General features: G+C 40.2%; 1 protein-coding gene across 2 annotated transcripts in view; it reads right to left on the reverse strand.

The window, feature by feature from the left end:
* tspoap1 (TSPO associated protein 1) overlaps positions 1 to 14,764 on the reverse strand; it is a 223,963-nt gene that overhangs the window by 39,648 nt on the left and 169,551 nt on the right. For both annotated transcript variants that reach the window (XM_061963136.2, XM_061963137.2), the window contains 11 exons: positions 11,006 to 11,112; positions 10,797 to 10,906; positions 9,857 to 10,726; positions 9,204 to 9,355; positions 8,655 to 9,131; positions 8,195 to 8,572; positions 7,923 to 8,066; positions 6,875 to 7,666; positions 6,349 to 6,448; positions 2,548 to 2,684; positions 2,110 to 2,278 (listed from right to left, as the gene is read on the reverse strand). In XM_061963136.2, the coding sequence (XP_061819120.1) occupies positions 2,110 to 2,278; positions 2,548 to 2,684; positions 6,349 to 6,448; positions 6,875 to 7,666; positions 7,923 to 8,066; positions 8,195 to 8,572; positions 8,655 to 9,131; positions 9,204 to 9,355; positions 9,857 to 10,726; positions 10,797 to 10,906; positions 11,006 to 11,112 (3,436 nt within the window). The remainder of the gene's footprint in view (positions 1 to 2,109; positions 2,279 to 2,547; positions 2,685 to 6,348; positions 6,449 to 6,874; positions 7,667 to 7,922; positions 8,067 to 8,194; positions 8,573 to 8,654; positions 9,132 to 9,203; positions 9,356 to 9,856; positions 10,727 to 10,796; positions 10,907 to 11,005; positions 11,113 to 14,764) is intronic.

Genomic DNA, 14,764 nt, shown 5'->3' on the forward strand with positions numbered 1-14,764 from the left:
TTATCAACTGATTGCAATAATGTACATTTGTTTGAACTATTAAATGAACCAAAAATATGACTTATTTTATCTTTGTGAAAATATTGGACACAGTGTGTGGTCAAGCTTATGAGATGCGATGCAAGTGTAAGCCACTGTGACACTATTGTTCTTTTCTTTTTTTATAAATGTATAATGATAATGTCAATGAGGGATTTTTAATCACTGCTATGTTGAAATTGTGACTAATATTGATACTATTGTTGATAATATTCATTTTTGTTTCACTACTTTTGGATTGTTCTGTGTTGTGTTCGTGTCTCCTCTTAATTGCTCTGTTTATTGCTGTTGTGAGTGTTGTGGGTCGGGTTTGGTTTTGGAATTGGATTGCATTGTTATGGTATTGCTTTGTATTATTTTGTTGGATTGATTAATAAAAAATAAAAAAAATAAATTAATAAATAAGAATACAAATAAAAATCGATTTTTGAAAAATGAGAATCGATACTGAATCGTACAACGTGAGAATCGCGATTTGAATTCGAATAGATTTTTTCCCACACCCCTAATATATATATATATATATATATATGATAAGCGGAAGAAGATGGATGGATGGATGGATATATATATATATATATATATATATATATATATATATATATATATATATATACCGTATTTTCCGAACTATAGAGCACACAGGTATATTAGCCGCATCTACTAAATTTTAGGGGAAAAAATTATGTTTCCATATATTAGTCACACTAGACTAAAACACGCAAATATAAACGCTGTTATTACATAGAAAAATTGTTTAAATGTTTATTTATATAACTTAATTGTTTCCAACACGGCAGTAAAACGGCTGATTAAAAAAAAACGAAGTCATCATAAGCAGACTCAATAACTCTACTGTGACGTCTTGATGAGTTCATTGCAGAATTTGTGAAACTGAAACAATACAAAAAGAATGCTGTCCTAAGTTATTAATACTAACACAGACACGTGTTAGTATATTAGCTGATGCTAAAAACGCTAGCATCATTACATTACATAGCACGTACAAATATGCATGAAAACACATGGGACGGTTTAGTAAGTAAAAACAGTTTTAGTTATAGTGTAAAACTTACAAATGTTGCCTATTGTGATGAAAGAAGAATCCAATACAAGTAGAAATGCTAATGGACGGCTTAAAGACTAGACAGCACTCCGGTTGAAAAAAAACAAACAAAAAAACACTACTGCTAAAAAGAAAGGAGGAAACTGCAACACCTGCAGTGAGCAAACGTGTCCAAGAGATGGCGCCATTGCACAAACAATAAAACACCTTCTCATTGCTTAAATTTAAACTCTTTTTCCAAAAACTTTTTATTATCGCCTTAAGCGAAGAATAATCTATTAACTAGCTGTAACCGTTTTATAAGCCAGCGGGTTCAAAGTTTAGGAATAAAGTAGCTCGTAGCAGTTTGGGGACCTCTTGTCTATACAGACTAACTGTGCAGACAGAACAATTTAAAGCATTAGTGTTCAAAGTGCGCCTTAGGGGCCATTCATGACCCCCTTTTTATTTTATAAGAACAATAGATTAATAAGTCACAATGTAAAAAAAAAACATGTTGATTAATACTAATATCTAATATTAACCAAAACAGTATTTGGCTTGAAACATAACTTGTTTTTCCTTTTTTCATATTTAGGAAAATATATAGAAAACATCAAAGTGAATAAGGTCTGCATCTTTTCAGCACGTGGCTTTTGGTGAACAAAGTTCAGACACTTCTGTGAGTGTTGCATGTTTTAAAGAAGTGCTGGTATAGTTATCATTTACCTCAAAGATGATTTGCTGGAATCACTTCCATCCAAGTCAAACACTTGCACAACCTCCTTTTACAACTTAGTCCCTCTAAAACTGTAACTGCTTACAATAATGATTAAAAATATTGACAGTCAACCAGCAAATTGATTGATATGTATTCCTAAATGTATTTTTCTGTATTTGAAAAATACAGAAAATAAATTTTACTTACCACTTGACAACATGAACAATAGTGATAACATGAATGACACATTGATATGTATTATTAAACAACAGCCAACATTCAAATAATCTCATGCATGATGTACCTATCTTCTCCATGGAGGCCTCTGTAGATAAGAACCCCTGCTGCAATATTTGCTGCCGTGTTTCCTCATCCTCTACCTGTATCTCAGACACCATGTTGCAAGGAACATATCCCAAACGACCACCAGACTCCCCTTGGTAGAACCCGTCTGAGTCTTTATCGCCATAAACCTGAACAGAAAAGAAAAAAACAATTTCTGCTCTACACTCTCAAGTTTGATTGATTTCACTAGACCATTAACAGATAATGAAAATGTTTTAGCTAAACACAACTTGTTTGCATGTAAGCAAGCATATTTATTATGTTGTACATGTTAGATTGTGAACAGGAATTGGTGTTCATGTCTGCTTGATCTGTTGCATCTGACATGCCATAAAGAAGATGTGACACGCTGAATTAGGTGCTGTTGCAATCATGTTCACACTGTGTGGGGACATACTGTGATGATCTGTCCCTCTCTAAACAGCAACTCCTCCTCGGAAGCATCCGGGTTAGGTGACATGGTGGCAGGATCATAGGGGAAGAGGGCTACAAAGATGCGTGTGTCTCCTTTTGTCTTTGGTGATTCGAAACAACCTGCACACAGTCATCATCAAACTTCATTGCAGACTCCAAGGTCTAAATAGACATACAATTGCATGCAGTACATACAAAATATACCGTATTTTTCGGATTATAAATTACAGTTAGTTTCATAGTAGGTGCGATTTATACTCTGGAGCGATTTATGTGTGAAATTATTAACACATTACCGTAAAATATCAAATAATATTATTTATCTAATTCACGTAAGAGACTAGGCGTATATCAGCAATCGTCACACACACGTCAACCAATAAAAATTTTGGCGTGGGCGCGTCATGGCAGAAGTACATTGTGGGTCATGGCAGAAGTGTATTGTGAAAAAAAAGATGCTACCTGCCCTACTTCAGTGACTATAAAAATAGATAATTTCAACATTGGCGGTAACTTATAATACTGAGATCGGCTGAACAAAAATGGCACCGAAAAGGCACCCGACTTCACAAAGCCATTCGTCCTCCACACAGATGCCTCTGGCACTGGGATCGGGGCAGTCCTAGCCCAATTGGTTGGGGCAGATGAACACCCAGTAACCTTCATTCGCCGAAAACTGTTGAAGCACGAGAAAAATTACTCTACTGTGGAGAAGGAGTGTCTCGCTGTGAAGTGGGCCATCCACCATCTCAGATAATACCTATGGGGAAGACGTTTCACCGACCACGCCCCCTCAAATGGATGGCCACCAATAAGGACAGCAACACACGGGTGACCCGCTGGTTCCTGGAACTGCAAAATTATAAATGCACCGTCGAGCATCGCCCCGGAAAGGATATCCGCCACGCCGACGCGATGTCCCGCCGCTACGAAGATGAGGAACAGGAAACTCCTCGTCCCAACAAGGAGCTTAGGAGGGGGGATATGTGGAGCATCACAATACCCCCGAACAGGTGAGACCAGGCAGTGGGCCAGCCATCACAGTGATAGCATGCACCAGGCGGTCAAACTACGCCAACCTCTGGGTGTGGTCATTGAAGGCAAGTACATCCCTAACTCCATTTTCAATCAGGTTGATGTGTGGCCACCTGCCCCAAGGTAGCTGTGTCAGGTTGGCAATCACTGTCTTGCTTAAATAGCACCTCAATGTATGACTCATTGTGTGGCTGGCTCTCTGCTGGGAAAGGTCTGCTCCCATCGCTGGACGTAGTGAAATATGCAGCAGAAAATGGCAAGAAGATTGTCTACCTTTGGAGTTGGCAGAGTTGTTTAGAAGCGACACAGAGGAAGAAGATTTCATCGTATTTGGCGATTAGGAGTGACAGATTGTTTGGTAAACGTATAGCATGTTCTATATGTTATAGTTATTTGAATGACTCTTACCATAATATGTTACGTTAACATACCAGGCACGCTCTCAGTTCGTTATTTATGCGTCATATAACGTACACTTATTCAGCCTGTTGTTCACTATTCTTTATTTATTTTAAATTGCCTTTCAAATGTCTATTCTTGGTGTTGGATTTTATCAAATAAATTTCCCCCAAAAATGTGACTTATACTCGAGTGCGACTTGTATATGTTTTTTTCCTTCTTTATGATGCATTTTCGGCCGGTGCGATTTATACTCCGGAGGGACTTATAATCCGAAAAATACGGTACAATAAAAGGCATTATATAACATAATATTAAAAAGTGCTCATGCATATTTAGTAAAAGGAAGAGCAGCAAGGAACATGTATTTCAAAAAGTACTTCTCCACATTCTATAGAAATCTCAAATACCAGTGTTTCCATATAAGGGATTGATATCTAATAGAACTACACCTACTGGGACCCCTATAGTCTACATATAAACTTAAACATCAGTTTTCTCAGGGTGGCCTGGAAAGTGTTTATCCCAAAATCACTAAAAACATTGCTGGCATTACTGCTTACTGAGCCGGATTCTGAGACAGTCGTTATATGCAACACAGGGCTGTACGCTTAGCTTTTTCACTGCAGTATTTTTACATAATTAAAACATAAATTACAAAACCATACCAACCCTGTAAGACAGATGGAGAGCAACGTGGCAACCCAAGAGCTGGCTAGCTTCAGGTGCTCTGCCGTAATTTTATCGATGCCGCATGCTTTGTTATTAGCTAGTTGCCTGTACAATTGGGCTTACTTCTGACACAGTTGAACATAGCAGCATACTGCTGCTCCCAACCACTTCCTCTATGTTGCCTGTACAATTGGGCTTACTTCTGACACAGTTGAACAGAGCAGCATAGTGCTGCCCCCACAGTTCATTAATATTTTCTCCACCAGATACACCCATAATGTTGCATGGCAATGCTGCTTTAACCCTATTTATATTTTTAACTTCTTTCCAGAAGCCTGTGACATTGCTGTCAAGCAGTTTTTCACGCCATAGAATTAGCTCTCAAGGCTTGCTCATGCTTGCCAACAAGCCAGCTAGTTGTTCTGTGGATTTCACTGTAGTAGGTGAAACTGTCCACAGGTAAAAGCACCTGACTAGAAAGTAATAGATTACACAGTTATAAAGATTACATCATTATTAACGAACTGTTTTGCCACTGGATATAAGTACTAATTAAAATACAAATACTAAATGTAACTGTTATTTATCTGTTAAAAATATAATTTGTTTGGCATTGTTTATTAACAAACCTGTTCACTGATGTTCACCACTGCAGCATACTGTCGACATACGAGTAATGCATAGTTTGCAAAGATCACTGCAAACGGTTTTTAAAGTTCGCCTTTCCCCTAATGTGCTGCTATGAACAGAGCTTGCTTAGCCCCGACGTGTCCTCAAAAGAGGTAATCAAGCTAAACCGCTGATCCTAAGCTGCATGAGCTGTTTGACAAACACATGAACTGCAACACCCTGGAAGAAAAGCAAACATTTTGACCCAATCTCTGGTCTAGATCTGACAATTTTCATATACAAAACATAGTCTGTTTTCTTACTTAGTTTCCTACATCACCTCACTGATTAAATACAAAGTAATATTTAATGGCCTGCAGCACAGTTTACAAAATTGCACGAGTAAAGCACGATGCCAGTACGACCAAAGACTTTATCTACAGTACACGTCTATCGTATAGGACAAAGTGAGACAAATTTAAAGAGCTGTAGTGGGACATAAGCTGCTCTGAAGAGAGCTGTTCTCTATCTCATTATGGAGAATCAGGCCATCAGGAGCAATAATCATGGGGGAACACACTTTCACATCCTTGCTGATTAATAATAGATCCATAGCATGTCCGTAGTCCCTTCCTCTATCTATGTGCATATTTGTTTTCGTGTGTACTCTAGTGTGTGTTCAAAAAACCCATTTAGGAATACACAAATTGCTTCATTATCAAAAATACGCAGGGTAGGAATGGAAGAAGAGAAAGGCTTCGGCATCATTACACGTTTTTTTGGCTAATCAACGTTACTATTTTAATATCCGTCACTTCCTCCTGTCATGACAAGCCACTTTAAGTTAAGCCGGTTCTCAGCTTAACGGGCTATCTCCCACTTCTCCACCAGTGCAGACACACCTCCTTTGCCACATATTGTGCTAATCTGACTACCAGCATGTGGGAGAGAAGCAGAGACTTCCTGACAGAAAACATGGATCTGTCAGCATCACTTTAACATTTATTACGCTTGGTTGAGTTAGGAATGTAACATTTAGAATAAGTAGTAATACGAAATAGTCTCTGACCTTTGAGCCGCTTGCTTTCCAAAACAACTGGTTTAGATGTTTGCTCGGAATCATGCACCCACAATGGAACTGCCTCACATCTTGATAGCTGATGGGGCTCCTGTACAATAATCACAAAAAGACAATGAGAAAATCTTCTGACACTGGATTATAACCAGTACTAGAGCAGGAAAGCACAATGAGGAAATTAGTGGGGAACCAAAATCGGAAACTAGTTTACGCTCTAAGCCGCTACATAACAGGAAATATTACTTCTTGCTGGACATGTTAATATTTATCTATGACTAGGCTAACTAATTCTGAAGATTAACAACATCAACCACAAAACACAATTTTTTTAGGTTGCAGAGGACCCATTAATGCAGCATCTCCTCAATAAACTGACTACACTATCTGCCCATTTCAGTAATGATCATTAAAGAAGTAGTTGAAGAAGTTTTTATCTATAGTGGTTCAATTACAGAATAACTCCTATAATGATTTAAAGGGAAGGATCGAAACTGGAGAATACTGCCATAATGTTTACCAAGGAATCTGCCTTTTTCCCCTGGTGGTAGGAGGGTCCAATATGCTCCATTTCAGACCCCTCGATCCACCACTCTGAGCTCAGCTGTTCCATCACCACCTCTCCTGAAGTGCACGCTCCTGGTTTATTGACGTCATCTGTACCGTACTCCACATCAATCGCCATCCCTCCACTAATGGGTGACCTTACAGGACGTACTAATTTGCTGATTGGGTAAGGTCTTGGTGTAGTAGGCTCATAACCTGCTACCATCTGACTCCTAAGCATGGCCTCCCTCCTAAGGCGGTCCTCTAAACCTCTAAGTGGTATCCTGTGTTTGTTGGGAGTGGACTGGGGAGGACAGTGAACAGACACACGCCTGTTGGTCGGACCTTCACATAAACACACTAATTTTTCACTAGGATAATTTACAGTGTTTTCTCCATCTGAATAGTGGACTCTGTACTGCAACTTGGGCTTCACTTGTAAGGGTCCTCGCCTCAATAAAGGCTCTTTGGTTAGGGATCTGGGATCACTGTTAAAGTGGTGGTGCTGAGGGGGAAAGTTAGGGTTGGAGTATGGAGGGTGACGTTGCGAAACATGATGGAGTTGTTCTGTGTCTCTGGGGTGAAGGTGGCTGGGCCTCAACTGAACCTGTATGCGATGAGGTAAAGGTTCTTCCCGAAAACCGTCTTCATCCTCTGTTACCTCAGGAATGCTGAACAGCTGTTTGTTGTGGTAGACCTGAGGGGGCAACTTGAGAATTCTTTCAAGAATATCTTCATCACTATCTGAAGGCTCGGATTTGCGTAACTACGACCATAGACCATAAAAAGCCAAGAATGGCCAAAGGGAAAGGCCGTATCATTGTTGAGTAAAAAAAAGAAGAAATTAAAGGAAGAAGATGCCCAGCCATGCAAAAGGAAAGAAAAGATAAAACAAAAAAGAATCACAATTAAAGCATGTGACTTCAAAATGTTACTTAAATATTCATATTATACAGGGACACATGGTACCTCATAGGTACAGTATTCATATTCAGATTATTTGAGTACTTATTCCCACATACCCTGTTAGCTATGATTGTGTATTCCCTGGTTGATGCTTCCCTAAAGTGATCAGAATTTAGGTCCTCTTCTTCCTCTTCGAGGATGTCAAACAGATCTGATCGAATGTTGTCAGTGAGATGCTCCACTAGCCCTCTGCTACAAACCTACAATTAAAGAAACATCAAATCCAGAGTATTTAACGGTAACTGTTGCCACAAATACATCACATTCATTGTAGTTCTCACCAGTAGACATTCATATTATAAAAGTAAGTCAATAATTCAAAACTGACCTCCTGCATCTTGTTGTACAGTGGGTCATGGTCCTGCCTCAAGAACTCCTCAATGGAAACCAAGCGTTTGTTCTCGAGTTCCTCGTCAACCTCAGAGTCCAGTGATGAAGTACTGGGAGGTCGAAGGATTAGAGTGTCTTGTGGGTTCAGTAGGTCTGTAATCTGGGTTTTAGGCGGTGTGGGAATGCGCTCTGGGGTTCCATGTATGGCACAGGGCTCCTCAATGAATTCTGTAATGGACGGGAAAGGACGCATTGTTCCAGGGCTGTCGGTGCGCTGCTCTAACGCGACCACTTGTGTCACCGTTGTTGCTGCAGGCACAGGTTTTATTACAGGAGATGGTTGGAGAGCTGAGGAGGTGGGGGGTGTCAGATTCATCTGGCGAAAAGAAAAAAAAGTCAATGTGCATTTTCCAACCAGAAGACAACTGTGCATCACACAAACAGTGAGTTAGAATTACCACTGGTGTGACTGTGGAGGTAACGGGTAATGTGGCTTCACATGCAGCCATGGAAGCAGCACTAAGAGGGCTGGTCCATGCCTTCGCAAATGAGGCTGATGACACAAAGGCCTCTGAGGGTGGCATATGAAGACAGTTGGCAACATCATCCACTGTGAGGCCAGTAATGGGTCTTTCTGGTGGTATTGTGTCGGGCAACATGGAGACTTTGGCAGAAGAGTTCTCAAAAGTAAGCTGCCTGGATAGATTTGTGGGTCTAACAGGGGTGCAGGCAAGGGTTGGTACTACCAGGGTGGCGGCAGCGGGGCCAGCCATGATAGCGGCAAGCTTGGAGGGCACATTAACTGGAAAAGAGTCACAGGACTCCCCGTGGGCAGACATTGTCCTGACAATAAGTTCCTGAGCTGTCTGCAGGGATTGGATTTGGGAGGGTCCCAGCAGAGCACTGCCGGCTGTTGGGGAGGACACCTCTAGCACCTGCAAATTAATTACACAAAATATTCAAATTTGTAACTATAGTAGTTTAAAGAATAAAGCCACCCGTCAAACCTTTTTCTTATCTGCATATATGGTGTACCCAGTGACATGGACTCCATTGGAGGTTCCAGCATTATCAATAGTGACTGGCAGCCAACTGATAAGGGCAATCCCTGGGGAAGGACCGTGCTCCAACTGTACATCCAGTGGAGCATCAGGAGGACCTAAATGATTATATCACAGCCAATGGTAAATATAAGGTATAGTATAGACATGTTTTAACATTAATACGAGTTCATGTGAGTTGCAGTATTTTGAAACTAGTACTTGGGATGAGAAAATATTCTACAATGAACACAGACGTCCAGCAAGAAAATGACAAAACATTTCTAAAGGGACATTCAACATTTTTTAGACCATATATACCTGTGTTCCCAGACTGTGGGCTTGAAACTTAAGCAAATTTGGGTAATCATTAAGTGAACTTAGTTAAAAAAGAACAGTGCTCACAGAATCTAAATAAAGAAAAACTAACACATTTAATCACAATATCAATGCTACAACACTTTAATGATGGTGTTATGAAATGTATAATATATTGATTTAAAATGATCAAGTCTATACTGAGATTACTGCATTGCCCTAGAGAGCATGAAAGACTGTCCTAAATTGCTTGATTAAAATGTGTATAAAATGTTGGCAAAGACAGAATGTCAACTCCTGACCTGCCGTTAACGTGCTGAAATTGATGGTAGCACTTCTGTGTTCACGTCGCTCCACAGGTAACTCCCATGCTGTGCGATGTGGCCGTGCCTCCACTTTGACTGTGTACTGCAGGCTGGGTAAGAGGTTGTTGAGGCACAGCGAATAGCATCCAGCCTTCACCAGCTCACACTTTTGCTCATTCAAGGACACAATGTGCACATAGTTACTGTTGCAGGGCAGCCAGGACAGGCTGGCAGAGGTGGCAGTGATGCTGTCCACACGCAGCTGTGTAGGTGCCACACATATGTCACGGCCAATCAGCATGCTGCAGCGCAGCTGGTCTGAGAGGCCCTTCTCTGTCAGACTTTGCACAGATACACGGTAGGCCTTGAGGTTGATGTCAAGCCTCTCTAGCACAGCTTTGGTTTGGGCACCGAAGGGCACATTAAGCCGTAGCTCCTGGTCCACATACACATTATAGCTCCACACGTTGCCCCACCCAGCCGGCACCAGTGGAGGGTCCCAGCTGATGATGATGCTCTTGGCAAGCTGCTTGATGAGTTTGAGCTTACGAGGGTAAGGCACAGTGTCCACTTCCATCTCCTCCAAATCCAAGTCCAGGCCATTGGTGAGGGGGGCTGAGACAGCCAAGGCCGAATTGGAAGAGGCTGAGGCGGGGCCAGAGGCAGAAGAGGCCTCCGTCCTCTCTGAGGCATGTACACCTGTGTGGAGGTGATGCTGGTTGCTGGCACTGTGCAAACTGCTGTTTAGCAAGGTGTTGTGGGACATGTCACTCGTCTCCTCAGGGTGAGAGCCCATTACATCGTCATCCGAAAGGCGTTCCACAAAATTAGAGGGGACCAACCCTCTTCTTCCATCCATTAACTCACCTAAAAAATGATCACCGTGTGACACAAAAATACCAAATTTTACATTAAACTACATATCATCAGCACATACCTTCATAGAAGCCGTCATCATCCATGCCTCCATACACATAGATGTATTCTCCAGCAGTGAGTGGTAGTTCCATTTCAGGGTTATTATTAGGGCCATCATAAGGATTATAGCTGTTTAAAATTAATTTACAGGTTGACTAAAAGCCTTTTATGAGACCAAACTCTGCATTATAGTTTGTTGACACTTAATTCTAAATACATTTTACGAACCTGTATCGTGCAATAAAAACCTGGAGCTTGGCTGTTCCTCTGCTGGCTGTGTAAGGTGCGAGGGCCATGTCAATGTCCAGTTCCTCCACTTCACTAGCGGTGTCAACCTGACAACACCACAAGCAACGGGTGAAGCTTACGAATTCCCATATTTTTGATTCGTTTGACCTCAAATTGACGTGTTCAAACTCAAACAACAAGACAAAGTCATAAAATTATAGAAAATGCACATTTACTTTACTAATCAAATACTGTAATCTGTATTTTTGTTTGTTATAAATGCGTGTAGTTGTTGTGTGAGTGGGTGGATAAATATGAGGGGCCGTTAGGGACATTATTCAGAATTACCTCTTACATACACTACTGAAATGCTCTCACACAAACAACTGAAATCTTTTTCTTTTATACACACTACTGAAACACTCTTGTAAACACTACTAAAATGCTCTTACATACACTATTGAAATGCTCTCACATAAACAACTGAAATGTTTTTCTTTTATACACACTACTGAAACACTCTTATAAACACTACTGAAATGCTCTTACATACACTACTGAAATGCTCTTATAAATACTACTGAAACACTCTTATAAACACTACTGAAACACTCTTACATACACTACTGAAACACTCTTATAAACACTACTGAAATGCTCTTACATACACTACTGAAACACTCTTATAAACACTACTGAAATGCTCTTACTTACACTACTGAAACACTCTTATAAACACTACTGAAATAATCTTACATACACTACTGAAACACTCTTATAAACACTACTGAAATGCTCTTACATACACTACTGAAACACTCTTATAAACACTACTGAAACACTCTTATAAACACTACTGAAACATTCTTACATACACTACTGAAACACTCTTATAAACACTACTGAAACATTCTTACATACACTACTGAAACACTCTTATAAACACTACTGAAACATTCTTACATACACTACTGAAACACTCTTATAAACACTACTGAAATGTTTTTGTCTCACGCACACACACACACGCACACACACCTGGAATTATTTTTCACTAGTATGTATAAACGGATTTCACCTGTGTGTGTGTGTGTGTGTGTGCTTTTTACACGTCCGTGTGAGAGACAACAATTTCAGTAGTATGTGTGCAAAGATTTCAGTTATGTGTATGAGCGCATCTTACCAGTGTGTATGCAAGCATTTTACCAATGTGTGTAAGAGGATCTTACTAGTGTGTGTGAGCGATGTTGCATTCCGGTCCCGGTCACCAATAATCCCCGCCCCTTTTCAGACAAGTTTTTATTTTATTTTTTTTATTTATTTTTTTTAAAGCCAAGTTGTTGACAAAATGTCTGTCGACAGGTAGCTTAACCGAGGCGGGAGCTCCACTTCATAATTTGAGGGCTTCAGCGGAGAATATAAGAACACTTTCAATGCAACAAGGGTCGGGCTGCCGCCGTTTGTCGCCCCTGCAGGACGCGGCACCTGAGCGGCCACACAGGTCCCTTTCTCCTCCCGACAGCCAAGCAGCCTGGAGCAAATGTTACCTTGCGAGTTTACACTGCAGCATCATCAAGTGCAACGTTTCAGTTCATGGACATCGAAGCAAGAGGAGGAAAAGGTAATTAGACATTATTTATTTCTAAATGATTGTTGAATCCCTCGAAATGTAAGGCGACATGGCATTGTAGTGCGCTACAATGGTAACATGTCGAAATGTGAGTCACGTCGTGGTACGTCAGTAGCTAATCAAATACTAATGATAATGGATTACAATTATTTAGCGTTTTTCTATCGACTTGATAAGGGGTCCCCAAACTACGGCCCGCGGGCCGGTTACGGTCCACCGAAGTCCAACATCCGGTCCGCTGGAGAAAAAAAAAAGTTGTATTATTATTTTCAATCTGTCTTTTCTAATCCATTTTTTGGTGTCCCCTAGCCGCTCAGGCAAATCATATTGTCTAAAAATGCATTTCCCTGTATGACTTATATTGTCTTGGCTGTTTTCATGTGATCTGATTGTTACATTCTTATTCCAGAGTCACGACACAGCTGCATGACCATTTCAACAAGGACAGAATAAACAACCTCTGGATTCATGGAACTTCTCTGCACACAAATATATTAATTGGAATATTCAATCAATTTCACATAGAAACATTGTGATTATTATTTTCAACAGTGTGTTGAAAACAACCTTTTTTGGCTCAGAAAGGTTCCTTATGTCTTATTATTCATATGTTTTCAATACTTGTCGGTGTGTAATTCCAGACATAGATGTAAACATTAATGAGACAACAATGAACATTTTTCAACAAGTGAACCCACTTGAAAATGATGGCAACTATGGAATAGACATTTTCACTTCAATTCTGCACTTTATTCAGTGAACAATATGTGATATATAAGGTTTGTTAAAATGTTTTCTTCTCTTGTGCAGTGTATTCTGCAAATTAACATTTTGTAAAAAAATAAATAAAGGAACCTGTTATACAGACATATATGAAGTTGCCCACTTTATTATTGCAAATATCAAAATAACACTGCAATATGTTTGTGCTGTAAACATTTATGTTTCTACCGTTGAGGTTTTTAAGTTATTTTATGTTCTGATGAGTAATGTCATCCAGCCCCCACCATCACACACACTTTGTCAAAATCTCCCCAAACTTGTCCCAAATGTTTGTGCTACACAATTTTTTTGTCTTATGATTATTGTATTTAGGCTAGGTGTAAATATTAACACATTAACTTAAACTATAATTTTAGACAAACAATATATATTGTCTGACTACAAGAAGCATTGAAAAGTATATAAATAATAAGGCATAACAGGGGTGTCACTAGCTTTTAAGGACAGGGGGGGCTTAGCCCTCAGGAGATGCACAGCATGCGAACGAACGTAACGCACGAGCAAAACACTTCACAAACGGCTAACAAAGACTTATACATAATTCATTGTTATTATTATTATTTCAGTCGGTTTATTTTCAATCTGTGTTCAGTACAACAACAAACATGGCTTTGCACAGTGATATTTTGTTTACAGCATCAACAAGAAACAATTACTTGCATGATCCTTCAAGATACACTGAAACACAATGAAAGTGGTGGCATTAGCCTTTATGTTATTAATTCACAACATAGAGGCTAATGCCACCACTTTAGCTCCATCCATCCATCCATTTTCTACCGCTTATTCCCTTCGGGGTCGCGGGGGGCGCTGGAGCCTATCTCAGCTACAATCGGGCGGAAGGAGGGTACACCCTGGACAAGTCGCCACCTCATCGCAGGGCCAACACAGATAGACAGACAACATTCACACTCACATTCACACACTAGGGCCAATTTAGTGTTGCCAATCAACCTATCCCCAGGTGCATGTTTTTGTAGGTGGGAGGAAGCCGGAGTACCCGGAGGGAACCCACGCAGCCACGGGGAGAACATGCAAACTCCACACAGAAAGATCCCAAGCCTGGGATTGAACCCCAGACTACTCAGCACCTTCGTATTGTGAGGCAGACGCACTAACCCCTCTTCCACCGTGCTGCCCCCACTTTAGCTCACAATACAATAATTGTTTGTTCCCAAATATTTAGAAGTTGCACAGATTACATTTTGGGCACATATGTGACTAAAATGGTTGTAAATTAAAGCCCTGGAAATATTACTTAGTTACTTGAATTAAAATAATATCTGGATCGGGATAATTTGGTTTAAATATAATTATATATATATATATATCTGAGATAGGCTCCA

The sequence above is a fragment of the Nerophis lumbriciformis genome, linkage group LG09, assembly GCF_033978685.3.
Source record: "Nerophis lumbriciformis linkage group LG09, RoL_Nlum_v2.1, whole genome shotgun sequence".
NCBI lineage: Eukaryota > Metazoa > Chordata > Actinopteri > Syngnathiformes > Syngnathidae > Nerophis > Nerophis lumbriciformis.